General features: G+C 33.2%; 2 protein-coding genes across 3 annotated transcripts; one reads left to right on the top strand and one right to left on the bottom strand.

Annotated features, from left to right (window-relative positions):
• Window positions 1-8,507: 8,507 nt before the first annotated feature.
• LOC116025866 lies at window positions 8,508-15,822 on the top strand. Of its 2 annotated transcripts, XM_031267236.1 has the most exons (4): window positions 8,508-8,831; window positions 9,397-9,641; window positions 9,841-10,027; window positions 15,588-15,822. In XM_031267236.1, the coding sequence occupies exons 1-4, from the start codon at window positions 8,604-8,606 to the stop codon at window positions 15,591-15,593; spliced, it is 666 nt and encodes a 221-aa protein (XP_031123096.1). In that variant the 5' UTR covers window positions 8,508-8,603; the 3' UTR covers window positions 15,594-15,822. The 2 variants fall into 2 exon arrangements, with proteins under 2 accessions (XP_031123096.1, XP_031123095.1); XM_031267235.1 differs by lacking the exon at window positions 15,588-15,822 and having other exon boundaries at window positions 8,510-8,831; window positions 9,841-10,265.
• LOC116025865 (reticulon-like protein B5) lies at window positions 10,859-12,813 on the bottom strand. Its single transcript, XM_031267234.1, has 5 exons — window positions 12,511-12,813; window positions 11,978-12,158; window positions 11,762-11,903; window positions 11,602-11,671; window positions 10,859-11,059 (listed from the first exon to the last, which is right to left on the bottom strand). Exons 1-5 carry the CDS (start codon window positions 12,707-12,709, stop codon window positions 10,887-10,889), a joined length of 765 nt encoding a protein of 254 aa, XP_031123094.1. The 5' UTR covers window positions 12,710-12,813; the 3' UTR covers window positions 10,859-10,886.
• Window positions 15,823-16,181: the final 359 nt, after the last annotated feature.

Raw genomic sequence — 16,181 nt, 5'->3', positions numbered from 1 at the left:
ACTTATAACCTTAAAATAATTAACCATAATCCACAATAATTTCAAAATAATAATTCCCAAAGTAAATGCACAATAAAATCTAAAAATTCAAAACAATTCTTAAATATTTATAATTCTTCTCTAAAAGTAGCAATAATTCTCTAAAAATGAAAAATATTTCAAAAAAAAAGTAACAAATATTACCAATTACTCGAAAAAAATCAAAATAATTGTTAAAATACCCAAAATAATTCAAAAAATTAAAAAGAACTTGAAACTAATCTAGATAATTAACAACATTTACAAAACTCACAAAAAAAAACATCAATAATTAATAAGATTTACAAAAAAAATTTAAAAAATAAACAACATTAAACAATAATTCAAAAAAATCTAACAAATCGCATTAATATTACAATCAACCCAAAAATTCAAAATAGAAATTAAATTACATAAAGTAAAGATAAAATAAAAGGAAATACACTATGTTAACGTAACAATGGGTTGAGCAAGTTTTAGAGAGTGGTGGAGAGCGACGATGAGGGTTGATTGGCTAGAGGCTAGATTTGGGAGACTGTAAGATGGAAAGCGATGACAACTATCGATAGTGAGTGAAGAAGGGCCATGCGATAATGATGGTAAGTGGTGGCAACGGCGGTCGATCTCGTGGATTTACGTGACGGTTACAATTTTAGGTTTTTGGCAAGCTGTGGCAACGGCGGCCGATCTCATGGATTTGAGTGACAGTTACGATTTTAGGTTTTTGTTTCATAAGGAACAGTACTATAGGGAAAATACATAATATCGTATTTTATATGTGTGTGTGTGTGTGTGTATGCCAGTTTTCCCGTGAGTACACCATTCCCCATGAGTCCGTGTGAACAAATCTAGGTCATTCAATACTTGAGATCAATAGCTTAGATTTGGTCAACTATGCACTTCACTTGCACGGGCCATTGAATACTTGAGATCAATGGCTTAACTCACATGGTAGTATCTATAAGTGTGAAATCAATACAAGTGCTTGGGACATCGATTGGTAGAGATGTCAAACAGGCTGGCTCGGACCGGCCTGTCATTGGTCAGCTTATTTTTTTATCAGGCCAACCCAGCCCAATTATATTTTGGACCGAGCTTGGCCCAATTCGAAAAAAGAAAATTAAAGTCCGACTCCATATATAGCCCAAAAAAATGATATATTAATTCATTTAAAATTTTTCTTTTACTAAATTACCTTTACAAGTTTTGATATTAACTTACAAATATTTAACTTAAGAATTATTACAAAAATTGAAGAAATCAATATTAATCATGAATAATGCATTGTTGCATTATATAAATGTTATTGTTGTATAAATACTAACAACTTTTACTTAAATGCTAATATTGCGTTGCTACATTATATAAATAATAGTCTATAGAATAATAGAGAGCTACATAATAGTTAATGAAGTATAATATTATTACTACACTTTAAGTGTTTATCACATCGTTTTCTGAATACATGTTTAACACATTGTTAAGTGTGTTAATGTATGTGTGTGTGTGTGTATATATGTGTGTATGTTTGTGTGTGTGTGTGTATATATATATATGTATATATATATATATATATATATATATATATATATATATATTAATTTTTTTATCTTTGAAAATTGTACGAGCCAACGAGCCAACAAGCCAGCCCAATCCATGGACCAAAAATAAAAGTCTGCCCCCTGTTCATAGTATAAAAAGGGGTAGCTCTAGCCCGCTCATTATAGAAAATGGACCGAACCGGGCCAGCCCAAATCGACCAGGACTAGGCTGCACTGGACTTCAAGCTAACTCGTCCGTTTGACACCTCTATTGCTTGGTGATCAAATAAAATAACAAATTAGGGAAAAAATGCAATTTTAGTCCTTTTCTTATTAGTGATTTTAGTCCTTAATTTTGTAACCATAATCCACAATAATTTCCAAATAATAATTCCCAAACAAAATGCACAATAAAATCTAAAAATTCAAGATAATTCCTAAATATTTATAATACTTCTCTAAAAGTAGCAATAATTCTCTAGAAATGGAAAATATTTCAAAAAAAGTAACAAATATTACCAATTACTTGAAAGAAATCAAAATCAAAGTAATTGTTAAAATACCCAAAATAATTCAAAAAATTAAAAAGAACATAAACTAATCTAGATAGTTAACAAAATTTACAAAACTCACAAAAAAAACAACAATAATTAAAAAATATATAAAATAATTAATAAGATTTACAATAATTAAAATAAACATTAAACAATAATTTAAAAAAAAATCTAACAAATCGCATTAATATCACAATCAACCCAAAAAATTCAAAATAGAAATTAAATTACATAAAGTAAAGATAAAATAAAAGGAAACACCCTATGTTAACAATGGGTTGAGCAAGTTTTAGCAAGTGGTGGTGAGCGACGATGAGGGTTGATTGGCTAGAGGCTAGATTTGGGAGACTATAAGATGGAAAGCGATGACAACTATCGATAGTGAGTGAAGAAGGGCCATGTGATAATGACAGCAAGCGGTGGTAACGGTTGCCGATCTCATGGATTTAAGTGACGGTTACGATTATAGGTTTTTGGCAAGCGGTGGTAACGGTGGACGATCTCGTGGATTTGAGTGACATTTTGTTTCCTAAGGAACGGTACTATACGGAAAATACCTAATATCGTATTTTATATGTGTGTGTGTATGCCAGTTTTCCCGCGAGTACACCCTTCCCCATGAGTCCGTGTGGACAAATCTGAGCCATTGAATACTTGAGATCAATGGCTTAGATTTGGCCAACTATGCATTTCACTTGCACGGGCCATTGAATACTTGAAATCAATGGCTTAACCCACATGGTAGTATCTGTAAGTGTGAAGTCAATAAAGTGCTTGAGACATCGATTGGTAGAGATGTCAAACGGGCTGGCTTGGACCGACTTGTCATTGGTCAGCTTATTTATTGATCAGACCAACCCAGCACAATTATATTTTTGACCGAGCTTGGCCCAATTCGAAAAAAGAAAATTAAAGTCCGACTCCATATATAGCCCAAAAAAATGATATATTAATTCATTTAAAATTTTTCTTTTACTAAATTACCTTTACAAGTTTTGATATTAATTTACAAATATTTAACTTAAGAATTATTACAAAAATTGAAGAAATGAATATTAATCATGAATGATGCATTGTTGCATTATATAAATGTTATTGTTGTATAAATACTTACAACTTTTACTTAAATGCTTATGTTGCGTTCTACGTTATATAAATAATAGTCTATAGAATAATACAGAGCTACATAATAGTTAATGAAGTAAAATATTATTACAACACTTTAAGTGTTTATCACATCGTTTTCTGAATACATGTTTAACACATTGTTAATTGTGTTAATATATGTGTGTGTATGTATTTATGTGTGTGTGTGTGTGTATATATATATTTTTTTATTTTTTTTATTTTTGAAATTGTACGAGCCAACAAGCGATAATTGTGTTAATGTATGCGTGTGTGTATGTATTTATGTGTGTGTGTGTGTGTATATATATATATATATGTATATATATATATATATATATATGTATGTATGTATATATATTATTTTATTTTATTTTTATTTTTGATAATTGTACTAGCCAACGAGCCAACAAGCCAACCCAATCCATGGACCAAAAATTAAAGTCCGCCCCCTGTTCATAGTATAAAATGGGCTAGCTCTAGACCGCCCATTATTGAAAATAGACCGAACCGGGCCAGCCTATATCGACTAGGACTGGGCTGGACTGGACTGGACTTCAAGCTAACTCTTCTGTTTGACACCTCTAATGCTTGGTGATGAAATAAAATAACAAATTAGGGGAAAAAATGTAATTTTATTCCTTTTCTTATTAGTGATTTCAGTCCTTAATTTTGTAACCATAATCCACTATAATTTCCAAATAATAATTCCCAAACAAAATGCACAATAAAATCTAAAAATTCAAGATAATTCCTAAATATTTATAATACTTCTCTAAAAGTAGCGATAATTCTTTAGAATGGAAAATATTTCAAAAAAAAAAGTAACAAATATTACCAATTACTCCAAAGAAATCAAAATCAAAGTAATTGTTTAAATACCCAAAATAATTCAAAAAATTAAAAAGAACTTGAAACTAATCTCGATAGTTAACAAAATTTACAAAACTCACAAAAAAAAACAACAATAATTAAAAAATATATAAAATAATTAATTTTTTTTTGAAACAATATAAACTATATAAAATAATTAATAAGATTTACAATAATAAAAAAAACATTAAACAATAATTCAAAAAAATCTAACAAATCGCATTAATATCACAAGCAACCCAAAAATTCAAAATAGAAATCAAATTACATAAAGTAAAGATAAAATAAACGGAAATACCCTATGTTAACAATGGGTTGAGCAAGTTTTAGCAAGTAGTGGTGACTGACGATGAGGGTTGATTGGCTAGAGGCTAGACTGTAAGATGGAAAGTGATGACAACTATCGATAGTGAGTGAAGAAGGGTCATGCGATAATGACGGCAAGCGGTGGCAACGGCGGTCGATCTCGTGGATTTACGTGACGGTTACAATTTTAGGTTTTTGGCAAGCTGTGGCAACGGCGGCCGATCTCGTGGATTTGAGTGACAGTTACGATTTTAGGTTTTTGTTTCCTAAGGAACGTTACTATAGGGAAAATACCTAATATCGTATTTTATGCGTGTGTGTGTGTATGCCAGTTTTCCCGTGAGTACACCCTTCCCCATGAGTTCGTGTGAACAAATCTGGGCCATTCAATACTTGAGATCAATAGCTTAGATTTGGCCAACTATGCACTTCACTTGCACGGGCCATTGAATACTTGAGATCAATGGCTTAACTCACATGGTAGTATCTGTAAGTGTGAAATCAATACAAGTGCTTGGGACATCGATTGGTAGAGATGTCAAACGGGCTGGCTTGGACCGGCCTGTCATTGGTCAGCTTATTTTTTTGATCAGGCCAACCCAACCCAATTATATTTTGGACCTAGGTTGGCCCAATTCGAAAATAGAAAATTAAAGTCAGACTCGAGACATAGCCCAAAAAAAATTATATATCAATTCATTTAAATTAATTTTTTTTCCTAAATTACCTTTACAAGTTTTCATATTTATTTACAACTATTTTACTTAAGAATTATTACAAAAATTGAAGAAATGAATATTAATCATCAATGATGCATTGTTGCATTATATAAATGTTATTGTTGTATAAATACTTACAACTTTTACTTAAATGCTAATGTTGCGTTGCTACATTATATAAATAATAGTCTATAGAATAATAGAGAGCTACATAATAGTTAATGAAGTAAAATATTATTACTACACTTTAAGTGTTTATCACATCGTTTTCTGAATACATGTTTAACACATTGTTAATTGTGTTAATTTATGTGTGTGTGTATGTATTTATATGTGTGTGTGTGTATATATATATATATATATTATTTTTTTTATCTTTAAAAATTGTACGAGCCAACGAGCCAACAAGCCAGCCCAACAAGCCAGCCAAAAATTATCTTGTTTTCTCATAACTCTTAAATATTTAAATATGATATGTATATAAAGTATTTATCTAAATTTTGAAAAGTAAAATTTTCTGTTTGTGCGCTAATCTGTTCAAAATATATATGTAGAATTGTTCAAAATAGTGATGGAATGGCATGAGTCGTGTAAATCTTTATATGCAGAAATTTTGAAAGCAAATTTTGAGTTGCCTAAACTTTGAAAAGCACATATCAACTAACAACTATCAACTAACATTCTTTGCCAAACACCGCTAAGTTTTATATATATATATATATATATATATCAAGGATCAAATGAGAACTTATAGTTAGGTGAGGACCCTGTGAACTTATCTGATCCTTTGATTTAAATAATTCAATAGTTGTGATTAATTCTATCCAATAGTCAAATCAACTAACACAATAAGCTATTAGATACTTGATTCGCAGACTGTTTTACAAATTTGAAACTGAATTTGTTGGATGAACTTAAAGCTTCTTTAATGATTTGGTCAAACGTACCCAAGACTAACACTGGTTGAATAGTCTTGCACACCACATGAGTATCTATTTCCATTCTTCTATCCATTGACAATATCTCCATCGGGCTGAACTACATACCATAGTTTAGAGGTGTCTCTTTTTATATTTTCATGTTTGTCACCCAAGATGAGATTCACATACGTCATGACTAGTTTTATCATTTCACGCTTTATGAAAAAAACTCACCAAAGTAAATGAGAGGAAGAAACTCGTCAAAACAACGAGAGGAAAAACACATAAATCACAAACAAAATTAAAACAGTAAAACAAAGCAAATGGAACCAACAATGCGAAAATAAAAGAGTAACGACCGGTAGCAGTGGAGATGGCAGTAGGGGAAGACGATGGGACACCTCCTCCGATCTGCTTGCTTCACGGAGGTGGCGACCGTGTTGATGACCAGCATTACGTGGGATTATGAAACTAAATAGAATTATGATTCTCAATAGAACTAGGATTGTAAAGTCATAACAACAATAAATGTTTTAAGGAATTGAAGTTAGAAAATAATTCCATATATCTATATGGAAAGGGCGACACAATGTTATTTTCATAACAAGAATGGTGAAATAAAGGTTTTTACGCTAGGCTAATTTAGTTGTTTATATTGAACATCACATGTCAACATACTTGCTGATCGGGTGAAGAAATGCAAATTAAAATCTAAACCCAAAAAAAAAAAAAAAGTAGAGTATTGATGGTCGGAACATAAGCTCCGTTTAAACAATTTAAACTGACAAAAAACATTTCCGACCACATTTACATGGTGGTCGGAATTTCCGACCACCCTGGCGGTCGGAAATGCTCTCTACTTATAAATAAATAAATGTGACGAAAATTTTCTGACCACTTTGTAAAAATGGTCGGAAATTCCGGCCACTTAGTAAAAGTGGTCCGACCACCATAACCCTCCGACGGAAAATTGAAAAAAAGTCACTTTTTGTGACCATTTTTTTGGGTGGTCGGAAATGAGGTCGGAAAAATGATAATTTCCAGCAGTGTATGTACATCTTGGTTGCTGGATTAATTTTGATGTATGTTGAACTTATGAAGCTTAACATTTGATGAACTATTTGCATGAAAATTAATTACAATATATCTAGTTCAAAAGATACGGTAGATTAGTGGTATTTGAATTTAATATGTTATATTTTTTGTGTACTTGTCATTTAATAATAATAATAATAATAATAATAATAATAATAATGGGTATTTTGGACTTTATACTACTTATTTCCTTTCAATTCCCATGTATACCAAACATTTGAATTAAAATTTCCAGTAATTTTATTCCCTCCAACTAAACATTGGAATTTGAACTCCCACTTTATTCCCACATTATTCTTTTCCCATGAAATTGCAATTCCTTCCCCACCTAATTCCTTCCCTCCTACCAAACGCCCTGTTAAAGTAACGTAGAGAGTAGATATGTATTATGAGTAATAAGGAAATTGACTATAAAATTTTAAATTAGAATTAATAAATGATAATTTTGGTCTCTTATTTATAAACATATAGCAAATTTAATATTTTAATTATTAGTGAATAATAAGACCAAAGATGGTAAAACCTCATTGCTATTTCATGTGTCTCATTTTACTTATATCGTTTAATATTTATTGATTAAGCTAATTTTTTCTTTGTTACTTATTATTATTATTATTATTTTTAAATTTGATTTTTTGCGTTTAATATTATTTTTATTTGATTATTAAATACATAAAATTTATATACTAATAATAAACTTAATATTATAGAAAATTAATATGTAAATGATTTCAATTAAGTTTTACTAATCAAATAAGATATATAAAATGAGATTGAGGAATACATTTTGAGAAATTGGTCTTACATACCAACGGTAGTGTGAGAGCAACCTCTCAAAGTGAGGGGCTCTTTGTTCATAGTGAGTAAATGTCTAGCCTTAATGTTCAGTTGAGTTATCATAATTTACATCTTTTCAGATGTTTTGTGGGGTCGGGGCGTGGGGCACTTGGGATTTGCAAATTATTGTGTGGACCATGGTCCACATAACTGTGTAGACCATGAATATAAGGTACATTATTTTTATACTGGAGGTACATTATTTTTGTACTGAAGGTACATTATTTTATAGTGCTATAAAATAATGTACTTTCAGTACAAAAATAATGTATCCTAAAATAATGTACCTTCAGTACAAAAATAATATACTTTTAGTATAAAAATAATGTACCTTATATTTATGGTCCACACAGCTGTGTGGACCATGGTCCATGCAATAATGATTGCTTGGGATTGGGGATTCTACCTTATGGAAGAATGAATGAGAAATTGGATGGGTTAATTTGTGAAATATGTTGGGATAAGGGGGCAATCAGAAAGAGTAGATAAGGTTTGGCTGTTTGGAAGTATTTTCCCACAATCAGTTCGCGCTATCTATCATCTTTCCATTGGGCACGACGGACATTAATATACCCACACAACCTACTCTCCTTTTCACTCTCATAATTCGCAGCAATGCTAGCATCAACGGCGCTGAATCTCGGCTCGTTCGCCGCCGGGGCCGTCAACAATTTTCCGGCGCACAATTCTCACAGGCTTTCTTCTCCACTTCACGGCTTCCAATCCTTGCCATTGTCGGTTCCTCCACACGCTGTGCTGAAGCAAAGCAGCCTCGGCTGGAAGTCAAGACCTTGCGTGAGAACCGCCGTAGCTGCTGTTGACTCCTCTGATCCCGCAGAAAAGGTTCGAGAAGTGATGGATTTCTTCTTCATTGCTAGTTTTTTTTTTAAATAGAAATATATTTTCTTTTTCGCATAATTTGAATTTGCTGTCATTTCAATTTGAATGATTATTGCACTCTGTTAAGCATATTATGAATTAATTCCACTTTTTATTCTAAATTTGTAGGTGTCAATCAACTTTTTTTTTTTTCTTCAAAACATTTCACTTTAGTCCTAGGATTATTATAATATTGTAAGATAAATTTGTAATTCAATTATAAACTTAAACTTTATTCCGTATCACAGCTCACCTATGTCAAAGGTTATGTGTTTGAATTTTCCATGTGTTACTTGAAATCCTTCAAAAGTAATGACTCGAAAGAGGTGTGCTGAGTCCAACTATAAAGTCTTTTAGTTGAGGTGGAGCACATACTTCAATTCACTCAACCTTCAGAGATTGCCTGTATTTATGTTAATGCTAAAGCAAAATTGCCTATTTCTTGCCATTTATCTCTCAGCATGACAGCATTGTTTATTTTGGTTTGAATATTGAAAAAGCGAATGCCGATATTTACTTTACTTTACAGGACAAGCAAGAATCAGAGAGGAAGAAGTATTATTTTGTTGTTGCAAACGCAAAATTCATGCTGGATGAGGAGGAGCATTTCCAGGAGCAATTGTTTGAGCGTCTCCGGCTCTTTGGAGAACGCGACAAAGAGCAGGATTTCTGGCTTGTGATTGAGCCCAAGTTCTTGGATAAATTTCCCAACATTACAAAGAAATTGAAGAGACCTGCAGTGGCTCTTGTTTCTACCAATGGCCCCTGGATCACGTAATCAACAAATGCCCTTTCTTCAAAGCTCTTTCCTTTGTTTGGATCTAGCATTTGATGAGGAAATGAAAAGTTGTGGCCTTGTGGAGAAGGAAAAGAAGTTTCTGGAATCTACTTTTCTTTTCCTCAGAACTCTACTTTTCAAGTACCTAAGTCAAAACTGAATGAATGTGTCTCATACATTTCTCTGTCTCTGCAGGTTCATGAAACTAAGATTAGACAGAGTTTTACAAGATTGTTTTGAGGCTGATAGTCTAGAAGAAGCTTTGGCTTCTAACCCTGCTAAGCTTGAGTTTGAGAAACCGGCGAACTGGACAGCACCATACCCGAAGTATAATTTTGGATGGTGGGAGCCATTCTTGCCACCGGGATCTCAAGCACAAAAGGTATGAGTAGTAGTAGATGTGTTCCACATTTTTGTATTTTCCAGTATGTTGGCATGAAATTGTGAATTGGGAGCAAATGTCTGTTAGTTAAGGGATTTGGCATAATATCAGAACCTAGAATATATGAAGAGATGAATGTGGAAAGACAGCAATAGGCTGTAGGTGGAAGTTGTATCTGGCTTATCTATCTTCTGTGTCTTTTGTATAATAATCAGTTTTTAGTAGTTTCAACTTCTAATCCTTTTCTTTTGAGATTGAGATAATTGGACAAAGAAACCACAGTTCTTTTAGCAGACAGTGCTATTGTCGTAGGAGTTTCTCTGGAAGCGAATTGTTGGGCGGAGGCCGGTTAAGGCTAAGTCTAGAACCCGGTGGCTGAGGGATTGTTGGCCGGAGGCCAGTAAATGGCTTAAGTCCAGCACCCAACGTCTCGAAAATGTGTGGCAGTATAAGGAAATAAAGTTGCGCATTCGCTACTAGCTATAACTTTTGGTATAGTAGTAAGCGCTTGATCCTAACATTAGTTCTTCACTGATTCTACTGAAAATAGATAGTTCTTGTCCCTCCTTTTCCCGTTTGACAAATATTGTTTTTGTGTATTATTCTCTCATTAGCCCATTCACTAACAAATAGTATAACATAGAACACATACATTTTACCTGTACTAACTAGTTCATATATGAAAACCAATTTTCTGAATTTCATGTTCTCCCTTCTGGTTTAAGGGATGAATGAATGAGTAACTCTTAACAACAAATTAAAACTAAACTAAGGCATAATCTGAAATGAAGAATGGTATATTCACCAACAAATTTAGGATTAGAGTGCTTCTTCAGGAACAAACTGAACATGAGTTTGATCAGTGCTGCTTGCTGTCTTTACCGAAATTAACCTTGGGTAGTTTCTGAAGAAGCTTTTCATCCAAATGGCTGTACTGTCTCTTTAGTTCTTTTCTTGCTTTGTGTGCATAAGCATCCACTTGATCTTCATGCTTTTCGTAGAATATAGGTAATGTCAACAGCATAATAAATACTGCCCAGATAACCACAGGAAATCAGTTGCCTCACTAGGAAGCAGTAACTAAATATCACATATATTAGTCTACTTGGGCTTTGTTTGGCACGTGTAGCTGAAAAGCTAGTCGCTAATAAGCTAATTAATTGAAATTAATGTGTTTAGTAAAATTAATTGTTGAATTAATTGATAAGTGTAAAAAGACAAAAAGGATAAACTAAGATATTAGAATTTTGATTAACGAAGGGTTGTCATTTTTGTAAATTACGGAGAAATAAAGATTAAAAAAAAAAAAAAGGAAAAAAAGTTAAAAAATTAGAAGCTTATTTTGAAATGCAAGCTACGGAGTATAATTTTAAGCACCCTATGTTTTCTTAGACAGAACTTATAGCTCATTTGTAGCTTAAAATATGCTATAAACTATAAAATAAGTTTGACCAAACAGAGTGTTTGCTATTTTTGTGTTTGATTGATGAAGTGGTTGAATATGTGAAGGAATAGATTGATGCTTAGCCTTTAGGGTAGGATAAGATGGAGAAGAAGAACAGAAATTAACTCACTGATGTATACTAGGGTGAGAAAGTCGAACCAGCTGCCAATGGCAGAAAGAATCCACAAGCCCATAATTGCCTGCAGTTTAATATACAAACTTGCTGCAGTTGCAAATATAGAATAGGCAACAACATAAGTGGTGGGAAGGAGGGAGAATAATTTACATACATAGAGGAACTTCTTCAAATCCTTCCCTGAAGCCACTTCCCGGAAAATACCAATTGCCCAATGACACTTATCTCTCACCGCCAGTGCAGCTCTCATGCACAAATCCTCCGGCAATATAAACTCCGGGAAGTCCAGTGGAGTCCTTACAAACATGAGTAGCATGCTTGTGATTATTGTGTATAAGATGAGCAAATTGCATAAGACTGACTGACTTACTTGTTGACAAAGGATGAGAGATTGGACCATAGGAACAAGATTGCCAATAAAAGTATAAGACAGTGGCAAATAAAAGTAAGCAAATGGTATCCTATCCATTCAAACAGAAGCCATATAACAGTTGAAGAAGCAAGAGCTCCTGCTGAAATTTGCTTGTTCCTCCACAGCATAATATCCGCGGCTGCCCACATAATAATATTCTTATTATTCATTCATTCATATCTACTCCGTATCACAAATGAGATAATCACCTTTGTTGGTGTGAGTGACCGTGCACTCATTCTTTGACAGAGGTTGTATGGAAAAACGAATGTGACCAGCACTTTGTCTCAATTCCTTAATTGGGACAACTCAGTATGAACAGGGATTAGGGATTAGACTGACTTGGGTATGGTACAAACTTAAAGTGTCTTATAAATATCTCAAATGAGCCCTAGGCTCAGTGCAAACTAGAATTAGACTCGAAATGAAACGGACTTAAACGTGCCTCATACATATCACAAACGAACGAGACAAGATGAATGAAAACGTACATTTTCCACCGCCGAGAGCGGCGTGGAGGGATTTCTGGCGGCCGAAAAGACGTGACTTTCGCGGCGAAGGCGAATCGGGGCTGTTCTTGCTAGCTGCCTGAAGATCGCCATCGGACGACGCAGTGCGAATACTTTGGATATCATTAACCTTGTCCGTTGAAACTTCTTCAGAACCAACATCCCCGTCTGTATCAGACATTTTATTTTCCACCAAAAAAGAAAACAAAAGAGAAAAACAAGAAGAAATTAAAAAAATAAAAAAATGACTACAAACTATATCAATAATGGCTGGATCGGAGCAGGAGGAGCCTGTGATTCTGTAATTCTTAGTTACTCAGCCTTCTGAATCATTCAAAGATCTTAATTTTCGGGGAAACAAACCATCATAATCGTTTTCAAAAAAAAAAAAAAAACAATCATAATCATATCCCCATTTTTTGCCGAGTTTGTTACTCTTGGAGTATCCATTATGGGCATGCTGGAGCTATCTTATTTCTAGTTTGACATCATTATAATTCTACTAATTATTAACTGTATATACATATATTTTCAAAAATTTTAAAATTGATCCCCTATAAAAATACATAAAATGAATGTTATATTAAGCAAATAAAAACATGACTATTTTTACATAACATTTTTTCCCTACATGACTTTTTTTTTTTTTTTTTCGTTTTACATTATATTTTTCTCTATATGCCAAAGACCATTTGGTTTAGTGGCACCCGGTTGCACCCCATATGAGAAGGGGTGGGTTCGAGCCTCAGTGGAGGCGATATTTGGCTCTTTGTGCTTCATTTGGTTGAGAAAGTAGCTATGAACAGATACTACATTGTAACAGAGTCAATAGTACTCAAAAATAAAAATAAAAAATTCCTCTATATGCTTTTTCCTCAATTAGAGTTACAAGATAGGATTTATTTGGTGCACACCATCAATTAGTAGCCTCTGTGTTTCTCTTGTAAAAAAAAAACATGACTTTTTAACATTACATTCTTCTCTATACACTTTTCCTAGTTATCCTTGCATTAAAAATGATATATTTTTAATGACCAATGATCTAAAATGATCTAATAATTTATTCAATAATATTAATTAAATAAAGTAACATTTTATTTTATAAATGATTAATGGTCCTCTGCTGCGATTTATATTTTATATTAAACTATGCAACATTCTGAGGTTTTTTCGGAGCTCATTTGTAGGTTGGGTGACTACAATCAAATGTACTTTTTAAATGTGTTAAGACCCTTAAAAAAAAAACCAACCGCATATGCAAATGCGTTTGGCATATTTCTTAAATAAGAAATATGGGTTTTTTTCTCAAAAAAATTGCATGTGTTTGATATGAAATTAAATTTGAAAAATTTCAAGCATATCTGGATAGATGGACTCTTTTTTTTTTTTTTTTCCAATTTTTTTCAAATTTTCAAAAGCATCATATTTTTTGTCCAGCCAATTGCATTTCATCACATTTCCATAAAAAAAACTCAAGATAAATTTCTTGAATTTTTGAAGATGCAAAGACAATAAGAATTTCGAATCAAACAATCAAGACCAAAAGAATTCACTCTAGTTGTATAAGTTTTTCTCCATTATATATATATGAGAAATGAGAAATTTTTAATATTGATCCCATGAAAAAAATTATATGGAGTAACTATTTAAATATACTTTTAATTAAGATAAAAGGAATAGAAATTTAGAAATTGAGGATTATATTGAGGAATCCAAAAAAAAAAAAAAAAAAAAACTCCACTTGTTATATAACATTTTTTTTTTCTACGGTCTCGACTCTCAAGATATTAACAAGAATGGAACACATTAAAAAAATAGACAAAAATAGCTAATCGCTCGACAAGGTGGCCTAGTCAACTACTTAGACTACCGATTATGATGATAATCTAGGAAGCCGGCCGGGCGCTTAGGTGAACTTTGCAACACCTACACCACCACACCTGGCACACCATCACCACGACCACCTCCTCCTTCACTACCACACCACACCACCACCAGGCCACCCCCAGTTGTTATTATTATTATTATTATTATTATAATTATTATATGTTCATTTTCAAGAGAATGAACCAAACAAAAAGGGGGCAATGTAGATATAAGGTTTGGCTGTTTGGAAGTATTTTCCAACAATCAGTTCGCGATATCTATCATCTTTCCATTGGGCACGACGGACATTAATATACCCACACAACCTACTCTCCTTTTCACTCTCATAATTCGCAGCAATTGCTAGCATCAACGGCGCTGAATCTCGGCTCGTTCGCCGCCGGGGCCGTCAACAATTTTCCGGCGCATAGGCTTTCTTCTCCACTTCACGGCTTCCAATCCTTGCCATTGTCGGCTCCGCCACACGCTGAAGTAAAGCAGCCTCGGCTGGAAGTCAAGACCTTGCGTGAGAACCGCCGTAGCTGCTGTTGACTCCTCTGATCCCGCAGAAAAGGTTCGAGAAGTGATGGATTTCTTCTTCATTGCTAGTTTTTATTTATTTATTTATTTATAGATTTTCAATCAGAAATAGATTTTCTTTTTCGCATAATTTGAATTTGCTCTCATTTCAATTTGAATGATTATTGCACTCTGCTAAGCATATTATGAATTAATTTCACTTTTTATTCTAAATTTGTAGGTGGCAATCAACTTTTTGTTTTTGTTTTTGTTTTGTTTTTTGTTTTTGTTTTTGTTTTTGTTTTTGTTTGTTCAAAGCATATCACTTTAGTCCTAGTATTATTGTAAAATAAATGTGCAATCAATTATAAACTTAAACTTTATTCCTAATCACAGTTCATCTATGTCAAAGGTTATGAGTTTGAATCTTGTGGCCTTGTGGCTTGTGGGGAAGGAAACGAAGTTTCTGGAATCTACTTTTCAAGTACCCTAAGTCAAAACTGAATGAATGTGTCTCATACATTTCTCTGTCTCTGCAGGTTCATGAAACTAGATTAGACAGAGTTTTACAAGATTGTTTTGAGGCTGATAGTCTAGAAGAAGCTTTGGCTAACCCTGCTAAGCTTGAGTTTGAGAAACCGGCGAACTGTACAGCACCATACCCGAAGTAAAAGGTATGAGTAGTAGTAGATGTGTTCCACATTTTTGTATTTTCCAGTATGTTGGCATGAAATTGTGAATTGGGAGCAAATATCTGTTAGTTAAGGGATTTGGCATAATATCAGAACCTAGAATATATGGAGAGATGAATGTGGAAAGACAGCAATAGGCTGTAGGTGAAAGTTGTATCTGGCTTATCTATCTTCTGTTTCCTTGTGTAATAATCAGTTTCTAGTAGTTTCAACTTCAATCCTTTTCTTTTAAGATTGAGATAATTGGACAAAGAAACCACAGTTCTTTTAGCAGAAAATGCTATTGTTGGAGGCAGAGGCCCGTAAAGGGCATAAACGGCCAAATCCAACACCCAGCGTCTCGAAAATGTGTGGCGGTATAAGGAAATAAATTTGCTCCTTTGTTACTAGCTATAGTTTTTGACATAGTAGTAAGCGCTTGATCCTAACACTAATTCTGCACTGATTTTACTGAAAATATATCATTCTTGTCCCTCCTTTTCCCGTCTGACAAATATTGTTTGTGTATTATTCTCTCACAAGCCCGTACACTAACAAATAGTAGAACATAAAACACATACTTTTTACCTGTACTAA

Source organism: Ipomoea triloba, chromosome 7 (assembly GCF_003576645.1).
Source record: "Ipomoea triloba cultivar NCNSP0323 chromosome 7, ASM357664v1".
In the NCBI taxonomy this organism is placed as follows: domain Eukaryota; kingdom Viridiplantae; phylum Streptophyta; class Magnoliopsida; order Solanales; family Convolvulaceae; genus Ipomoea; species Ipomoea triloba.
Note: the sequence above shows the minus strand (reverse complement) of the source record. Positions and strands in the feature narration are given on the sequence as shown.

Bases quoted from the DNA above. Each gene is read 5' to 3' on its own strand.
- LOC116025866 (XM_031267236.1), top strand. From the start codon at position 8,604: ATGCTAGCATCAACGGCGCTGAATCTCGGCTCGTTCGCCGCCGGGGCC. The intron at 8,832-9,396 runs GTTCGAGAAGTG...TTTACTTTACAG, and splicing joins CCTCTGATCCCGCAGAAAAG to GACAAGCAAGAATCAGAGAG. The intron at 9,642-9,840 runs GTAATCAACAAA...CTGTCTCTGCAG, and splicing joins ACCAATGGCCCCTGGATCAC to GTTCATGAAACTAAGATTAG.
- LOC116025865 (XM_031267234.1), bottom strand. From the start codon at position 12,709: ATGTCTGATACAGACGGGGATGTTGGTTCTGAAGAAGTTTCAACGGAC. The intron at 11,904-11,977 runs GTAAGTCAGTCA...CATGTTTGTAAG, and splicing joins CTCTCATCCTTTGTCAACAA to GACTCCACTGGACTTCCCGG. The intron at 11,060-11,601 runs GTGAGTTAATTT...TTATCTGGGCAG, and splicing joins TCTCACCCTAGTATACATCA to TATTTATTATGCTGTTGACA.